This window comes from Poecilia reticulata, linkage group LG6 (genome assembly GCF_000633615.1).
Source record: "Poecilia reticulata strain Guanapo linkage group LG6, Guppy_female_1.0+MT, whole genome shotgun sequence".
NCBI classification, from domain to species: Eukaryota; Metazoa; Chordata; class Actinopteri; order Cyprinodontiformes; family Poeciliidae; genus Poecilia; species Poecilia reticulata.
Genome location: NC_024336.1, coordinates 13,547,404 through 13,564,883, shown reverse-complemented (window position 1 = coordinate 13,564,883; position 17,480 = coordinate 13,547,404). Strand labels below are relative to the sequence as shown.

Here is a 17,480-nt window from a genome sequence, read left to right as displayed (position 1 = left end):
TTTGAAAGAAAACAAGATATAAATACAGAAAAATTAATTTTTTTATCATACATACAGAAATTTCCGTGTGATCACCTTTCTTGAGGCATAGCATGACGAGTTGCATTATGTTGTTGTACGTTTTTATTTTGTTTATGGTCTTCCGTGACTCTAAAGGGCATCCCGTAATGTGAGGCTAAGACCCCAGCTGAAACCCATCCCTACTGCTTCAGTCTCAGATTTTCACCAGAGAGGACCAATGAGCTAAATAATTGGAGAAAATTAATTACAAGGGTTTTTTTGTGTTTGTTTTTTCCTTTTAAGGGTTCAAATAATTGATTTACAAAGCAAAACACAATATTCAACAAAGGCATGGGCCAGAATGAAATTCTGTTGGTAAAATAGCCTTACAAAAAATGATTCAGTTTGACACTCAGAAGTTGAAATCTCCAAGTTCTGTTAACTTTGGAAAGTTAACAGAAAGTTAAGTCGGAGACTTTTCAGTCCTCAAAAGCCAACACAGCTGCCACAGTTCTTTTAAAATTATGAAGATTTATATCCAGTGAAGTCTTTTCACACACACACACACACACACGCACACACACACACACACACACACACACACACACACGACCTCCTTGCAACATAAATCTTTATCCAACAGGTGTATCGTTTCTTCAGCAGTGGGGATGGGAAAGACAGTAAAAGGTCTTAAAGAAAATTCAGTATTTTACAACCTGAATGTGCAGCTGCTTTCTTTTTAGGTATACCACTCTTAGTGAGTGAAATGTTATCAGAACTATTAAAAAATAAAGGTTGTAAAACAGAGAGGGGGAAAAAAGCTGAATTTTCTTTTAACAATACAAATCTGCAATTGTACTCATGAGCAGCTTCAGCTGGCAGTGAGAACCAGTGAGTTTTATTCATGCTACAAAGGGAAAAAAAAGGCATTTTGGCATTCTAGCTGTCTTCTTTTCTGACAGAATGCCAGGAAATGTCTGTTACCACTAAAAACCTCTGCTCATCAGAAGCATTTTGCCAAGGCACTTTCACTTGGCCAAAACTTGTGTGCATCTTTCTTTTTTCCCCCCCTGTCCTTTCTGAAAAGCAGGCGGTGAACAAAATCATTATATAGGAGCTGTAGGAATAGCACTCACTGCCTCACTGTGACCTCACTCTTTATTTTCCTTTTAACTGCAGTGTTAAGTTCTCCTTTCTTTCTTCTTCTGTTGCTGATTTGTTACCTTCGGCCACTGTGGGTAGATTTTGTAGCGTGTGGAACATCATATTTTACTCATTTGAATTTTAAGAGTGGTGGGGAAGAAAAAAATAAACCTCCTGCCCGTTCTGAACATACTTAGACTTGTAAAAAAAAAAAAAAGAAGAAGAAAAAAAAAACTACAAATATTTGCTTTTTTTTTAAAATCACAAGCAATGTATATATAATAGATTTCCTATAAATTTTTGAAAAGTATATAGATCTATATATGAATGTTTGGCATATATGCATAGTTAACCACCTGTGGAAAAGGTGAGCAGATTTTATTCTTTCTATGAACTCTTGAACTTTTGAACTCTGAACTATGAACTAGGGGATGATTTGCACAAAACAAGGTGACAAGGTGCTAACATAAAAGCCACCCATCGTCCAAGCGCACGAGTGCATCTGGATTCCCTGAATCTCTCTGTGTGCTTGTTCCTCTTCACCGTGCGCGTGTGAATGAGTGTGCATGTGTGCAAATGCTTGTTTTTTTTTTTTGTTTGTTTTTTTTTTTCACGTCTGTGCAATTTGTTTGGGAGTGAGATGTAGAGAATGCATGCGACCGTGAGAGTGCGGTTAATTGTTGGGGTTTACATCTTTGGCGTTAGTCCACTTATAGCCTTACTGTACCATCAGAGATTGCCGGCTGTGGCTGTGTCGCATAACAACACAGACACAAACACACCTACACACACACGCACGCACACACACACACACACACACACACACAGAAAAATGCACACGCATTCATCTTCAACACTGAAGCTCATCGTTGTGTATTGTGTTTTTGTTCAGAGTTATGTCTTCAAAAAGTGGACTGTTCTGCCCAAGAGGGAGAGACAGACAGACAGAGAGAGAGAGAGAGAAAGATAAGCAAAACACTGTCAAATTTTCTACTCCTGAGTCAAGACTAGAAGATCTCACCTTGGATCTGCGTAGGTGCTTCTTATGCAGTGTCACTAATTCTGTACAGCCTTTCCCAAATGGCATTTCCACTCCGCTGCACTCTGTCTGGCAGCTCTCCTTTTTCCTTTTTCAGACTTTCAGATTCTGAGTTTTGAATATGCTATATGCGATGATCCAGTGAGGAACAAACAACACACACAAAAAAAAAAAATGTGCCAAAAAGTAATTTAACTGTATATTTGTCTTTTGCTTTAGGACTATCTTAGTTACAGCACTCTTAAGCTGTTATGTATTACGACAATATGGTGCCATCTCCTGGTAATCTTGAGAACTGACATTTTTTGGATCCTTTGGTATTTTCCTGCAGGTGGAAGTACATGTGCATCTCAAATAAGGTCGTTGAAAGGTTTATTCATTTCTGTTATTCCTTTAAGAAAGTGAAACTCATGCTCTATCTAGCCTTATTACACACAGGTTGATATAATTCAAGCGTTTAGTTCGGTTACTTTTTAAGATTGTGGCTCACAGATAAAAGAAAATTCCCAATTTAGTTTCTTTGAAAGTAAAGACGTTACATAAAATCAAAACAAGGAAGGTGTTTTTTAGATTGGTGTACAACATATGCATTCAATATCTGGTTGGGGCTTATGTTGGATTTTGCATGAAGCACTGTATCAGTGCTGTGTGGCATGGAGGTGATCCGCCTGTAGTTTGTGTTAATAGAGGGTTTCAGTCTGTTTGTTGTTGGATCTCATCTTCCTCATGATGAAACCTCATAGATTGTGTTCGTTTGGTCGAGTACAGTGATATCATGGTCATTAAACCAAGTCCTGGTACTTATGGATTAGGATTTGGATAGAAGCCATCTCCTGGTGGAGAATGAAATCAACACCTCCATGAAGCTTGTCAGCAGAAAGAAGCATGTAATGTTACTAATATCATGGTAGAAGGATGCACTAGCGTTGGACTTGATAAAACCTTAACAATCAACATCTGTAGATGACACCTCAGGCTGTTGCATCTATTTTAATAGCTCTCAAGTGACATTTTGTTTATTAGGTATTAGGTATAATCAGCAAAATTACACGAGACACTTGAATTGTGTCCCTCTGTGTGTAATGAATCGACATAATAAATGGGTTTTAGTTTTTCATCAAATTTTTTAAAACAAACTTTTCAATAAAATCATTTACTGAGATGCACTTTTATTTCTTACTTCCTAAAGACACAGGCTATATAGATGTCTCCATATAGATTTACGTACGTATAAACATATATACAGCCTGTGAACTTCTACTTGCTTTGGCATTTGTCCTTAAATTATGCGACATAGCAACACAGTTACATGATTTGAATGATACGTTTTTGTTCCCAGAAAATAGTCTGATCTCAGACACAGGCTGGCCTGATTAGAGCAATGGTTGAGTTGGGTTGTTGTGGAAGTTTACTATAAATAAAGACATTTTAGATGAGCAGCAAGTAACAGACTGACACATCATTAGGTCAAATAARTTCTGCGAAGAGGTAGGCTCTATATTTCTTAATCAACAAAGCACAATCTACACAGTCGAGGAGAAGCAATGTGTCTTTTCTTAAAAAATAAATAAACTCCCTGGTACCCGTCGACACACTGGAACCAGTGATCTTATCATCAGAGGTTTTGTTTCTTTCATTGTTGGTTTTCTCCTTGTTTGCACTGTGAAGTTTAGAACGGTGGATGTATCACTGCAACGCCTCAGCCTTGTCTCACTTGAGAACATCCCCTTCTCGGCTTCTAATCACCCAGGCAACTCATCTACATCTTCTCTTCCTCTGGACGTGAATATCTGATACATAAGAGCCTATGCTAAAAGCCCAAGCTAACCAGAGGCTACCTAGTCTTCTCCACGTTAAAAAAAAAATCAAGGGCGATGGTAAAGACTGAGGCAAGATCTGAGACGTTGCCCTGGATATCTCCACCACAGAGATATATGTTTGTTATATTATGTAATAAATTTATAATTAAAACATGAGGTGGCATATTTTTGTTCCTGCTTTAGTGTCTCATTAGTGGAAATGAGTCAGTGACGTCTTTGGTTCCCAAAACACTTAAATATGCTGTTTTAACATTATCACCACTATAGAAATGGCCAGATAACGTTAATGAAGCTGACAGGAAACGGCCAAACGGATAACAGATAAATGGCCTTCAAAGATCTGAAGATCTACAAACGAAACGTTATTGATGTAAAGAATTTAGTGATATTGACTCAGCTGCAGATATGTACATGCTCATATCAATGAGTATATTAATCTCTGGGTTTTAAAGATGTTTGAAATATTTTTTACATAAAATCATACATGTAAAAAACATGTACGGTGTTGTAAAATGTACATTTTTTCCCCCAGCGCCAACATTAGATGGATAAATCTATATTGTGTTTATTTTTTTTTTATCCAAGTCAAATGCATACTTACGCACACTGACTAACATTTAGACAAAGATCATAGTTGCAAGTAAATTCAACATTAAGTTTTTGTAATGCTGACGTCAGGAAAGTTGAACATTTCTAAACCTTAAACACCTGGTTATAATAGGAAACCAACCAATTAAAATGAACATCATCAGTTCTGCCAAAAGCAATGGCCAAAGTTTGAACCCAAATTATGCCAGCAGCTTCTTGAAGTAAAGTAGTAAAGGCTTAGGTTAGAAACCTTTAATCTATGCTTTGTTAAAAAGTATTTCCCCAGTGAAGATTTCTTCCTTTTTTTTGTCATACGTCAATGTTTCATATCACACAAGTTAACCAGAGAAAATACAAATCAAATTATGATTGTATTTAAGGTAAAATAAAAACTTTCCAAAGCAAACTAGTCCCATGTTTAAAAAATCCATTACTCCCTTAGCAAATTATAAAATAATCAAATTTTCTGGAAAATGGAGACAACTGGACAGTGGTGGACCTTTCCAGAATTTGTCAATTTAGCAAAATTACTCACTGGACATGAAATAACCCAGAACATTTGTAGCACTGTGGGCCTCATTCCAATCATTAAAGCTAATGTTCATGATGCAACATTAAGGGAGCAGGCAAAAATGTCTCCAAAACCTCTGGTCAGCTTAAAGAAAGCAAAAAAAAGTCCATCTCACAGTTGTCAAGATTTTACTTTACCTTAAAATGTCAAATGAAAATTTGAAAACATGTTTTCTGAGGTTACATTTATCTGGCACTAAAATCTGTTTGATCTGAAACTGTAAAAATACAACAACAAAAAAACCTGAAGAAATCTGAAATCTGTGAGGGAGCAAATACCTTTTTCATTGAACTACATACATTCGACAGCATGTCGCTTTTCAACAATTTTGATTCTGTTCCGATTACAAGTTTGAAAAAGTCTGAGAATTTGGACAAATACAAAACAAAACTTGACAAAAGGCAAAAGTTGTATCTCAAAACTTTATACCTATTAAAGTTGCTTATCTTCACAGTAACAGACTCGGGTATGACTAGCAGCTGTTTCTTATAAAACGCTGATGTTCAGTTGATTACGCGGCATCACAGCAAGATGCAAAGGGTCATGATCACAGTTGGTTATAGGGTACATTAGGCTTTCATTTACAAGGCGCTAGAAAAAAAAAATTACATCATAAAATTAATGCGAGTAAAGCGGCCAACAGATGCGGCAGCCTGCTGGCGCTCCACACAACACTACACACAAACACTGAGAACAGCAGGAAATACACTTTATAATTGCACATTATCTTTGCTGTGTCAGTTTTTCATGCTTCACATTGTTATTACACAGAGTACAGTTTTTGTCACACTCCAGAAAACATTCTATTAAAGCAACAATGGCTATAAGAGTTTCAAATTGTGAGCGTAGGGGCTAAAACACAGAAGCTGAAAAACTAGACGGAACCAAATTATTGCATTGGGTTCGTTTCCCGGTTCCTCGCACTGGACAGATGGACAACAGTGATTGAAATTGATCACGTGACAGTTTCCAGCGGGAGACTTTCAATCCAGTAAGTTAAATGTTCAAAGAAATTAGACAAGAATAAATAATGTGCCAGTTGATTCAGACCCTTCAAGCGAACTCTGGACTCTCTGCTTTTAGCTCGTCCTCAGAGTTCTCCTCTTTCTCTTCCAGGGCAAAGTTCTGTGAAGGAAATGTGACAGAAAGATACAATCAGATTTTTTTTTTTTTTGTGCACTGTTAATTCCTACAACTAGATTAGCAAATGCCTTCATGTAAAAATACATTTCAAAAGATGGAAACAGACAGCCATACCTCTAATTCTTCCAACACTTCATCCATGAAGTCACTGGGGTTTTGTTTGTAGTCCACTGCTCTGTTGATCATCTCTCTGAACATCTGATGGGACAATTAGTGACAGGAGAGTCATTGAGAAGTTCAAATTGAGACCCAAGTTAAATTTCAGCAAATGTAGGATTTGAATTTAAGACCTAAATGAGTTAGGCAAAATGACTAACTTCTTTGCTTTATATTTAACTGCCTTTATATCTCAAGCAGGTCAAATATAACTTTGTAAACTTGAATTGCTTAAATTTATTGGATTTTTACCCCAACCTACTAAGCATCAGCCCGTAAACATTAAGGTTCAAAACTGAATTAAAAACATGTTCACGCCAAGATTATGTCTTCTGCAATTAAAACAATAAAGAGTAGATACTGATATGTCAACATTTCTGTCTGGTTTAATTTAAGACATTTTAAAGCCTACAATTAGATTTATTGAATTAGTTTGAAGACCATCCACAAGCCATGAAGTAAGATAGATTGGTAACAGTTTTAATGATTTGTACTATTATTATAGACTAAATGAAATACTGTTATTCTGTCCGTGAATGTTAAAACTACTACAAGAGCAAACTGCTAAGAAAACAACAAAGCCAAACCTTTACTACATTGGTTCCATCCGCTGCTGAGACAAAGTAAAACGGAAGCCCTTGTTTCTTCGCAAAGCTAAAACTTCTCTGTGTGACCTTCAAGTCGGCTGCAAATGAAAGAAAGAAACGGTACTTTAATAATCATTTTCCTAATCAAGAAGAAAAACCAAGTAAGACAAAGCAGTACCACATATTACGCTTCATTGTATCGTAGCAGCTGAATAATAATTGTGAGTTTTAACGTCACAACCAGACTTACCATCGATTTTGTTAGCTACCACACAACAGGGAATCTCAGGTCTGTACTCTCTCAGCTCTTTATACCAGTTGGCTAAGTTTTTGTATGTGATCTTCCTTTGAACATCAAAAACCTGAGAGGAAAAACAATGAAACAACTTTCATTTACAAGTAAAATGAACAAGTAACAATGTGTATCCAGACAGTGAACCATCCAGTGGAAATAGCGATCATGCAGTTTCACAAGAAACATTGTTGGAAATTTAAAAATATATATCTTAATGGAAAGTATTCATCTAACAGCAAATATTACAACGTTTTATCGGTGACCAACAACCTCTTGATTGATTTACTGATTATTTTTTATTTGATTTTTTTATGGTTTTAAAAAAGCAACTGTGTCTTACCATGATACATGCATGAGCTTTGTGATAGTATGAAGGATGCATGCTCTGAAATCTCTCCTGACCAGCTGTGTCCCAGAAATCTGTGGATCACAATCAGGAACCCACTCTTGAATGCAGCGTGTGATGATTTTCATCTGGGTAAAACTAACGTTACAAGAGCAAAAACACTCACCGACTGTAACAGTCTTGTTTCCTACATTCGCTGTGTGTTTGTACAAAGTCAGCGCATAGGTGGACAGCTGCTGTGGGCGACTGCGCGAAGAGTGTTAAGGATCCTAAATAATCTCGACATTTACATTTAAAACGCACAAAGCAACGTAAGGATACAACTCGTCCAGAAGAAACCGCTCCATCAGCCTGTGAGGAAAATACAGAATCGTTGTTTCATGTGATCAGGCAGCCAGAAAAAAAAAAAAAAGGTTAATGCGCTATTTGAGCTGAGACTCACTTTGATTTACCCACAGCGCTGTCTCCCAGGCAGATGATCTTCACTTGTTCCCGTGCATCGTATTTCTTTTGGTCTAGTTCAGGGATGCAGCCAATGTGATCAGCCATTTCCCCCCTGATTCCTCAGCAATGTGTCGTGTTAAAGAGGACTTGAGAACCACCAGGTGAATCTCCTCGGTCAGAGTTAATATAGAACCGCTAGTTAGCCTGTCATCAGCAGCCAGCTAGCTTCTTTAGTCGATTACTCAACTGCTTCAACAGTGTTTATTTTTGCCATATTAGAACAACACCTAAACTGACGAGAGCACGGTTACCGTTACTGGCTTCATGCTCAGGCTTCTAATCAGTTTTCGGACATTACGTTTCATTGTTCATCCCTATTAAAGATGTAATAACTCCGCTAATTACAACCTAGAGAATAAACAATGACTGAGCTTATTAAAACGGGTGTTGTTTACCGCAGAAGAGATTCTGGTCCAATTTCTGAGGTGAAACTGTTCGGTGAACGCACGACGTCCCAGACTATTTTCGTTTCTATGCAACAGGGACGCACACAGGACCACTGATCTCTGTTAAGCTGTCCTTACAAATGCCTGTCTGAAAATGCAAACCCACTAAATTTAATTAGATTTCGTTCATTCAGTCATTCATTCAGTCATTCATATACTTTTAGACAGAGTCCAGTGTTTTTTAGGGCCTTAAGCACAGTTTTATTTTGGAACCAATAAACAAAACAATCAACAGAACAACAAAAAAGAAGAAAATTGTAACTAAAAAAGACTTAATTAAATTTAGAAGTAAGCTTATTGCTAACAAGCCTGACAAAGTGAGATATATAAACAGTATTAGAATACTTAGTGATAAGTATTCTAATAAGAGCTTTCGTAGTGCCCGTGCACTCCAAAGCAAATACTTGCTTAGCATAGATTTCTTGTACTTTTTTCTGGCAAAATTGTAAAAAAAAAAAAAATATCCAGAAGAGTTTTTGGGGAAAAAAAAAACAAGAATCAGGATTCAAAAACAATCACAAAGCATTATTTCCTGATTTCCTTTTGTTTATTAAATATCTTTTAAACTAAAATTTAAAATCCATCCAAAATAAATGTAATTTGTTGGTATTTTGAAGAAAAAATCCTTCTAATAATTTTATATAAAAGTTAGAAAGTAAAGATGACCCAATTTTTGACATTTGTATGAACAGCATGACAGGGCAAATATGATCAAACATGATCTCAATAGTTGTGATTTTTTTTTCTTTCATCTAAAGCCAGCTTTCTTCCTTTATTCATCTGCGTTTGTAATGAGGGGTGCAATGTATTGTGAATGACGGAATCCAAAGGTGAAACTGGGAGCTTTTGCTCTTGTAAAGGTGACCTAGAATGAAAAAAAAATATATATATATATTAACAAGTATAACACCTGGAGCCTGTTCTTAAAAAAATAGGATGTTTCTTACATGCTCAGGATAGTGCGCTCCTGGGCCTGGTTTTCTTGTGCTTTCCTCAGGAGCAAAGTTGCGTCCCTTTATACTGTACTGTGGAGGTTTCTGCCTATATATAGAGGGATCCACAACTTTATAGGCAGCAGGGCCTGGAGACAGAGTCTGGAGGAAAAGTCACAGGACAGAAATATCAGTATTTCAAGGTTTTTTGTGGGTTTTGTTAGGTCTTATTTAGAGACCCTAACCTGGTTAGGGTCTTCGTGGAGGCTTCCAGTTTTACCACGGCCTTGAAGTGTGTAGTTGGGTGCTGAAGGTGCAACTGCAGTTTTACAGCCCAGCATGGGGGGCAGAGAGTAGGTGGCTGGACCTGCAGTATTAGTGAGATAGACATTTTTTTCTCTGCCTTCTGAGGTGAACCTACTTCTATACTCCATAATTTAAATACTACCTGGCGTTTGGGTGTTAATGTGATCTCTTCTCCTCCCATACAGGGAATAAGCAGGAGCTGAACGGATGGTCATCTTACCAGAACACTCTGGGGAATATTGGCCTATAAGACGCCAAGAAAAATGAGAAACACACCCAGATGAAAGGTAAGTTTGTTGTATATTGCTATCGTCAGTACATGTGTGCATTTCCGAAACACATTTCTAAAACAGCTCCACTGACCTGGTCCGGGCACATGGGACATTTGAAGCTGCTTCGGTCGGCCGAGAAGAGAAAATGCAGGCATTTTACTTCTGCCCTTCATGGTCATGTTGGAAGGGATCAGATATCTTGGACCAGGAGAGCAGTTTGTATTCAATTCCTCATGACGAGCACCAAAGGAGAACATTGGCGCTTTATATTTGGTAGGATCATGCTGAGAAGCACCTTTTCAGACCAGAGGCACTCATGTTACCTTCAAATGTATCAATAATATATCTACTGATAGAATATTCAATTTTGCTCCCACCTATAAGTCCAGGAAGAGAATATTTGGGCCCTGGACTCCCATAGAGAGCAGCTATAGGCCCCCTTGGTCTGTGAGGCCTCCAAGATCCAACCCAAAGCTCATCACTTGGCATTGCTTTGAGAAAACTGATTAGCATTTGAGTTATAAAAAAAAGACGTTCAGTCAGAAATTTGCTTTATTTTTCTCTCGAAGTATTTGCCACTCTATGATTTTCTCCTGTTTTCAATATTAGCTACATACATATTCAGTTAACACAAAGTTTATTATATCACAAGTCAAGATTATTGAAGTCTAGACTTTGACTAAACCCTTCTGAAAAACTTAAAAAGAACAAAAGCAATAGACCATCAGACTGCCCTGTAATTTCTGGCTGTCGGTGGGACGTTCTTTTCCTGAAATGTTGTGTTAGTTTTACACAAGATATAACAACATGTATACATCCATAAAGTTCTCTGCATGGCTTCCTGGCCATGTGGCCTGGCAGAGATTTAAGCAGGAGCTATAAAAGCACATGAGGAGGATTAGCAGGGCTTGCCATTGCTGGTGCCATCCATGACATGTAAACTGTGAAATATCGTATCTGCTGCCAGGATATTCAGCTGTTAGCACGTCATGACAGTCAAAACACTGTCTTATAGCAACAGTCTTCAGTCAGAGTTTACTTCAAATTCATTGCAAGACTGATTGCTACTGGAAATCCTTTCCGCCCACAGCTTCACCACAAAGACTCTTTAAATATATTTGGATGATGTGAGTAGAATATTTACTTTCCCCTCTGGAATAAACAGTGTAGTTGAATTACATAAATGTACAGTGAATTTTGCTATAGATTAACGTAACTCTTTTATTCCCCATTTTCAACATAACGAGGTTCAAATGCGGGAATTCTGGAAATTCACTTACGAAATGACTAAAAAAAACAAAAAACAGTGAACAACTACTGGAAAAAGAAAATCAAACACCACAGCAACATTGCGCAAATTGAAAACAACATTTTATTGCCAGGTACTAAATTTAATAAACAGATGGATGACTTTACCTGATAAATGTCTCCGTCCAGTTGCGAGTGTGTGTTTCATACTTTATCTTCTACCTCGGCAGGTCCAGTGAACCCAAACACAGATTGTGTATTTCTCGGCATTGCTGCTATGGCAACATTGCCATGGAAAGGACTCTTGCAGTCGCGCTCAATATGTGCTTAGAGTTTTCTTTTTCTTTTTTTTTTTTTCTAGAAGTACGGAGGAAGTTAGGGATGTGAAAAGAAAAACATTAAAAATGCAGATCCTGTAAATGATTTATTAGTTATGAAAGGCTGGAACCAAGGCATGAGCCGCCTCTGTCGATGCACTGCTTGGATTTGGCTTTGACTTTGGTTTACCATTTAAAGAAAATATTAACTGACTTCACTTTAACAGCCAGAAATGCTGTTTTGTTGCTTAGTGCAAGGACCTGGTATAAATGATCACATTATTTTTGACAGTCATGCTTTTGTTTAATTCATGACTGTAACAGTGACAACATAGAAATGAAGGAGCTACAAAGTTCTGATATCACATTTTTATTCATATGTTTTATGGGAATGTTTTGAATCCACTTACTTAACTAAACAATTTCAGGGAAATCTTTGAAGTCCATTCAGTTATCTTGTGTTTGTTTTTATTTAAACTCCTCAAAGTGAAGCATTGATGCTGCAGGCCCTCTTGATTTGTCTGTGCATACTGAAAGTTTCTCTCAAACTGGCTTGGAGGACTTTCATCAAGGGACCAAGGATTCCAATTTTCTCTTGAGGACTCTGTTGGGTAAAAAAAAAAAAACAGTTAGTTTTAAAGCATTAATATTAATGCTTTAATAACAACTCTGAGGTTGTTTTACCCTTGTAAGTGTACATATGAGCCGTCGGAGGATGGCATCCTCTCTGTGTGGACACAGGCTGATCACTGTACTCACACAACTCAGCAGGCAATAAATTGTATGTCTCTGTGGCTGTTCATATTGGAAAAAATTAGGGAAGAAGACAGGCTATGTTATTTTTTATGATGTTGAAATGATAGAGAAATTAATATTGAACATCCATACTGAGAACATTTTTTCTGAAAATATCATCTTTTGGTACTTGCCTTCTTTAGAAGGCTAAGAGGCTTTCTGTTGTTTCCTACTTTTAACCTTTCTACATCCTCATTGCTCAGAACAGGATCCTAGATCAGAGACAAAGAGGTAAATATAAACTAGGGTTCTAAAAAGGAATGGACAATGTGGAAAATTAGTTTTTTTTGCTTGATACAAACTGACCCTTAACTTCTCCAACCAGGTCCACAAGAGACAGCAAAGGACCTGAGGATCTGACTCAGTGACAAGCAGGGCCCATCCACAGTCACTGCTGTTAAGTTCCTCCTTCAGAAAACATGGGCGTTAATACAGTGAAAGACAAATAAGAGACGTGAAGAACTCTTATTTGTACCTGCAGCAGAGCCGATCTCTGTAGAACGGTCTCACCTGGAAGACCTTCATCTGCCATTGCTTTGGCTACCTGTCTGGCAATCAAAGTCGGGCCAGGAGTCTGTAGATTTCTGTACAACTTTATATGAGAGAGAGGAGAATCTTTGCTGCATTTTGAACAAACATATCACTTTTCCTTTAAGGAAAAAATACTGTACCTCCTGGCTGGAGCTGCATTTCAGGATTTCCTTTTTAGTTGAGCTTTTTGGCATTTTTGTGCAGCTGCTGCTTGTTTTCATATTTGTTGCTGCAGTGTTGAGCATGTGGAACTCCTTTCTGAGATATAGTTGCCCAAATGAAAATGTGCCAAAGACTGGACTAACTGGTCTGAGATCAGCATGTAGGACATCCTGTAAGCACCAGTGCTTCTCATCTCCAAGAGCGGCGGTGCAGTACAAGCTCAGTTCCTGGTCCTTTCAGAGAAAAGGCGTAACAGTGAGTATCACCTCCACAGCCGGCTCAAAACTACTAAAATATTTACAATTGTGAATGCGTTTCACCTCATACACTATGATCTTAGTAACGTCAGATTCACTGTAGCTACGTTTGTCCAGCAACACCTCGCACTTCCTCTCTAAGAACCCCAGAGGCTCATCCCAGGAGGACACTGACCCTGAGCCGGCCCATGAGCCTTTACGGCCTTCGCTCAACAAAGGCAAATACTGCTTGGACACCAGAGTCTCTCTCACAGCCCTACTCAGAACCCTCAGAGCTGATCTCTTCTCCAGTTCAGCGTGGACCTCCGGAGGAGAGACCAGACCCAGAGCCAGGCAGGAGAGCCGCACACACAGGAGGTACACCACCTGATCAAATGGGGTCAGAGAGGATATCCGGGTTAACTGTGACACAGTGCAGCGATGTCTGATTGTAGAAAGACTAGTGTAGTATCACGTCTCAACCTTGGGAGTGTGTCTGAGTCTGCGTGCCTCCTGGCCGTGAAGCAGCAGAGCTTGTCGGTTTAAGTAGTGCTGGAGGGTGAAAGGGGCCCCGTGCCGCAGGCTGAGGTCTGGGTACTGAGTGAGTTGCGTGCCGAGCAGGCGGGCAAAGTCAAACACCTGGCTTATCTGTGACCGGGTCTGGATAGAACGAGGCCTTTTAATGCGCACGTAGTGAACCGCTTCGCTGGGGCTTATGCGCAGGGTGTAGACGAGGTAACAAGCTATCAGGACGCCTTTTAAACAGCAAGAAGAGAACAGCAACAAACACCCAAGAACTCTGAGCATCAAATGGTGTCATGCAAAAGTATTAATACCACTTAAACGTTTGCCCATTTTGCTACAGTAAAACAGCAAAACTCAATTTGATGATGTTAGGATTTATTATTCTGGTAAAAAGAAAAAAAATGGTATGAGAATACTTTTGCAAGGCATTGAACGTGAAAACTGAATGCAATATTTAATCTTACCTGTCCTGCCCAGGCCTGCGTGACAGTGAACGGCTACACGTCCTTCCTTCACAGCGAAGGCCAAAACCTTCACCCCGTCAATGATCCCAACAAGAGACGACACACCAAAGTCTGGCATCCCAAAGTTGTAAAAGTAGACTGAAAATTAATAGATTAAAATAGGATTGCAGGGCTGCCTCGTGTTTAATAAAGAGTCATTTGATTTGAATTTATCCCTGGCTGCTGTGGGGGCAAAAAAAAGCAGTGCAGAATAACATATAAAGTCTAATAATATATTTTCCCCAGTGTAACACAATAACAACTAGCTGTGCTGCTTTCGCTGTTTCCTGCTAATGTAACATATGCTTCAAAATAAGCATGTAAGTCTCACTTTTATTGTCCATGAAGGTCTGCGGAGAGTAAGTGAAACCACTGTCAAGGTCTAGAGGAGGCCCACAGTGAGCATGCTCCCCGGGGAGCTGCATGTTGATGATGGACCTGATCTTCAACCTGCAAACAAAGAAGCCAGTCGTGTCGTTTTGTATGTGTCTTAATGGATTTTGAGACAAAAAAATGTGAGTCAAGCGATTACCTTTGAAATTGCTCTATGATGTTGTACTTCTTGATGAGCTGATTGGATGGACGAGCCATTGCTATTATGTCATCGGTCACCCTGGAACAGTTGGGGATTCACAACCAACAGACTATCCTTTATTTTATATTCTGCACCATAATCTTTGAGACTGCAGTCACATCTTCTCACCAGGAGGAGAAAAGGCCTCGAATGACTTGCTGGTTCGATTTCCAGCATTCTGGTCCCTCGTAGCGACAGTCTTTTCCTCCACAGGCCAGCAGACAGAGGAGCTTGGGTGGGATGGCTCTCACTAGGTTCTCCCTGGCCTGAGAGTAGGACGGCCTTGGAACTGGTACATGTGGGCTCAAACTTGGCATCATCCTGCGAACACAAACCTGGCCCTGAATTTTGAGCACCAATTTGCAGCACGCCACATAACGGCAATTTATTAAAGAAATGTAATTTCAGTCCAATCATAAATACATTCCAATTGTCCTTATTAAGCAGTACATCAAGTTCAGTTTGGTTTAAAAGTGTTCTGTTTAAGAAAACCAAGTAGATTACATCAATTCATTAATTTGCAGCAATTCCTCATACCGAGCATGAATGAGGTTGAAGACAGAAAACCCATGGGAAGGCCAATTTAAATTTTTGCTTCAGTCTATTTAAAGGGACCCAGTAAACATATGGGACGCTCTAAGAGGAAGAGAACATAATTAAAAAAATGTTGGCCTATGGTAGAAAACTAACAATAAATTCACCCTAAAAGTTTCATCTCCATAATAAAACAGTGGTGGTAGAATGTAATGATACTTTATCTCAGCAGGGCCAGTTGATCAATGGAAAACTGAATGGAGATAAATGCAGGACAATCCTTGATTACAACCTGCTAGAAGATGCAACAGCCGTGCCTCAAGCGAGGTGAATACAAATTCAAGTCACTATTTAGATTCCTTTCACTTTACAATCATGTGCCATATTGTGTTGGTCTATCACATAAAGTCCTAATCAAATACTTTGATGTTTGCTGCTCTAATCTGACAAAACATGAAAGGGTTCAAGGGGTACGAACCCTAAAATGAAACCCAACAAACATGCAAAATGATCTGGAAGCTCATATAATAATTACTTTGATGGCTTACCTTAGTTGTTACGATGAACACTAAAGCTGTTAATCCCATTTAATTTATTCCCCAGCAATAAAACCTTTGAAATAGGGAGAGAAAGGCTCTGGACACACATGTGCCCCTCTGTCTTGACCCTCTCTGCTCACACACTAACAGAACCGAGTGATGAGCCAGCTCCACTAAGCCTGATTAGCTGTCATAATTACATTAGAAAAGACATTCATGCAGCGTAGCAAGCCAATTATACAACGCTTATTCCTTCACCCCTCCAAATGACCTAATTACTTGCAAATAGCCCTGGTACCATACATGAATTCGCTTTGCTTGTGATGTTGACAAATTGAATTATTAACCATAGCCTCACAGGCCGAGTTTGCATGGAAGAAGTCTGGGCAAATTTAAATGCAGTAAGAAATTGGAAAAATAAAAAATAAAAAGAAGAAGTTGCTCATCTGTTGTTTGTCGGTGAGATTATAACCCTGCAGTCATTTGAACCGTTCTTAAACTTTGAATTTCTTAAGATTATCTCCGGACACAGCGTCTCTCAGCATCCAGCAACAGGAGCCGCTTGGTCATGACGGTGTGAAGCCGTAAGCTCCACCTTCCCCATCTTTGCTCAGTTCCCCGTAACAGCCATGTTTGAATCACAGTTTAAGACACTGCGGAGCCAAGTGTCAATGTTTTATTTTAAGAAGCAACGTATTTGTACTGGAAATAACACGTATTTTTGATGTGACCCTCTCCAAAATGTATAACTAGCATGTGCTAAATACATTTTAGTTGACAAATTTCAAATCTTCATAAAGTATATGAAGAGAAATGTATCAAGCTGATTAATTGATCAACTGATCTAAGGCATATGAGACTAGTTGAATTAGAATCAGAAATACTTTCATCCTCAAGGGGTAGAAAAAAAAAATCGCTTAATTGAAGGATAGTGCCACCCAGGAGTTAAAATATTAGAAGATATTAGAAGATAAGCACAAAGTTTTAAAATAGACATAGCTAATTTAACAATCTTCTTATGAAATAATTTAAATTGACCCAATTCTCTCATAATCAGGACTTTGAGCAACAGCGTATGTATAGTTATGCCCAATAATATTCAGAACCCTGACGGATTGAAGTTGTACTTATTCCTCATATGAAATGTGGATAGCAGTGTAAAAAGAGTACAAGTTTTGAAAAAAAACAATTCGCCTTTGCTTGCGTTTGAAAACAGCATATCATTAGACTCAAAGTAATCGGTGTGAAAATCTTTATGAGAACTAACACTAATCTTTAGTTCCCTCTTCAGATTTTTTTTTCCTGTTTTCAAAGGTCTTTCCAGTGGCATGCTTAAAAATTAAAACTCCAAACTTCTTTTTAGGTGTA

The 17,480-nt window shown here is 38.5% G+C and overlaps 3 protein-coding genes across 6 annotated transcripts; all 3 read right to left on the bottom strand.

Moving 5' to 3' along the window:
- Positions 1-5,564: 5,564 nt before the first annotated feature.
- Positions 5,565-8,679, bottom strand: rabl2 (RAB, member of RAS oncogene family-like 2). The gene is made up of 8 exons (XM_008411315.2): positions 8,131-8,679; positions 8,010-8,039; positions 7,855-7,934; positions 7,683-7,762; positions 7,298-7,409; positions 7,048-7,145; positions 6,419-6,502; positions 5,565-6,286 (listed from the first exon to the last, which is right to left on the bottom strand). Exons 1-8 carry the CDS (start codon positions 8,235-8,237, stop codon positions 6,215-6,217), a joined length of 663 nt encoding a protein of 220 aa, XP_008409537.1. The 5' UTR covers positions 8,238-8,679; the 3' UTR covers positions 5,565-6,214.
- Positions 8,680-9,250: 571 nt separating this feature from the next.
- Positions 9,251-11,914, bottom strand: cimap1b (ciliary microtubule associated protein 1B). Of its 2 annotated transcripts, XM_008411310.2 has the most exons (7): positions 11,565-11,914; positions 10,526-10,650; positions 10,240-10,443; positions 10,019-10,120; positions 9,816-9,937; positions 9,586-9,732; positions 9,251-9,503 (listed from the first exon to the last, which is right to left on the bottom strand). In XM_008411310.2, the coding sequence occupies exons 2-7, from the start codon at positions 10,635-10,637 to the stop codon at positions 9,411-9,413; spliced, it is 780 nt and encodes a 259-aa protein (XP_008409532.1). In that variant the 5' UTR covers positions 10,638-10,650; positions 11,565-11,914; the 3' UTR covers positions 9,251-9,410. The 2 variants fall into 2 exon arrangements, with proteins under 2 accessions (XP_008409532.1, XP_008409531.1); XM_008411309.2 differs by having other exon boundaries at positions 10,526-11,914.
- Positions 11,915-12,067: 153 nt separating this feature from the next.
- On the bottom strand, positions 12,068-16,306 carry LOC103466029 (protein tyrosine phosphatase domain-containing protein 1). Of its 3 annotated transcripts, none has more exons than XM_008411312.2 (13): positions 16,122-16,306; positions 15,169-15,360; positions 14,998-15,078; positions 14,797-14,915; positions 14,427-14,537; positions 13,921-14,192; positions 13,522-13,824; positions 13,180-13,434; positions 12,984-13,100; positions 12,815-12,916; positions 12,643-12,720; positions 12,398-12,508; positions 12,068-12,317 (listed from the first exon to the last, which is right to left on the bottom strand). In XM_008411312.2, the coding sequence occupies exons 2-13, from the start codon at positions 15,357-15,359 to the stop codon at positions 12,195-12,197; spliced, it is 1,863 nt and encodes a 620-aa protein (XP_008409534.1). In that variant the 5' UTR covers position 15,360; positions 16,122-16,306; the 3' UTR covers positions 12,068-12,194. The 3 variants fall into 3 exon arrangements, with proteins under 3 accessions (XP_008409534.1, XP_008409533.1, XP_008409535.1); XM_008411311.2 differs by having other exon boundaries at positions 14,427-14,564; positions 16,122-16,302; XM_008411313.1 differs by lacking the exon at positions 16,122-16,306 and having other exon boundaries at positions 14,427-14,564; positions 14,998-15,109; positions 15,169-15,260.
- Positions 16,307-17,480: the final 1,174 nt, after the last annotated feature.

What these genes read in the sequence shown, in the direction of transcription:
- rabl2 (XM_008411315.2), bottom strand. Translation starts at nt 8,237, where the DNA reads ATGGCTGATCACATTGGCTGCATCCCTGAACTAGACCAAAAGAAATAC. An exon ending in ATGGAACCAATGTAGTAAAG is followed by an intron (nt 6,503 to 7,047) that starts GTTTGGCTTTGT and finishes TTGTCCCATCAG; the next exon opens with ATGTTCAGAGAGATGATCAA. An exon ending in AAGTGTTGGAAGAATTAGAG is followed by an intron (nt 6,287 to 6,418) that starts GTATGGCTGTCT and finishes TTTCCTTCACAG; the next exon opens with AACTTTGCCCTGGAAGAGAA.
- cimap1b (XM_008411309.2), bottom strand. Translation starts at nt 10,661, where the DNA reads ATGCTAATCAGTTTTCTCAAAGCAATGCCAAGTGATGAGCTTTGGGTT. An exon ending in TTCTCTTCCTGGACTTATAG is followed by an intron (nt 10,444 to 10,525) that starts GTGGGAGCAAAA and finishes TGGTCTGAAAAG; the next exon opens with GTGCTTCTCAGCATGATCCT. An exon ending in GAGCGCACTATCCTGAGCAT is followed by an intron (nt 9,504 to 9,585) that starts GTAAGAAACATC and finishes TTTTCATTCTAG; the next exon opens with GTCACCTTTACAAGAGCAAA.
- LOC103466029 (XM_008411311.2), bottom strand. Translation starts at nt 15,359, where the DNA reads ATGATGCCAAGTTTGAGCCCACATGTACCAGTTCCAAGGCCGTCCTAC. An exon ending in CGAGGCCTTTTCTCCTCCTG is followed by an intron (nt 15,079 to 15,168) that starts GTGAGAAGATGT and finishes CAACTGTTCCAG; the next exon opens with GGTGACCGATGACATAATAG. An exon ending in AATGCAGCTCCAGCCAGGAG is followed by an intron (nt 13,101 to 13,179) that starts GTACAGTATTTT and finishes TCTCATATAAAG; the next exon opens with TTGTACAGAAATCTACAGAC.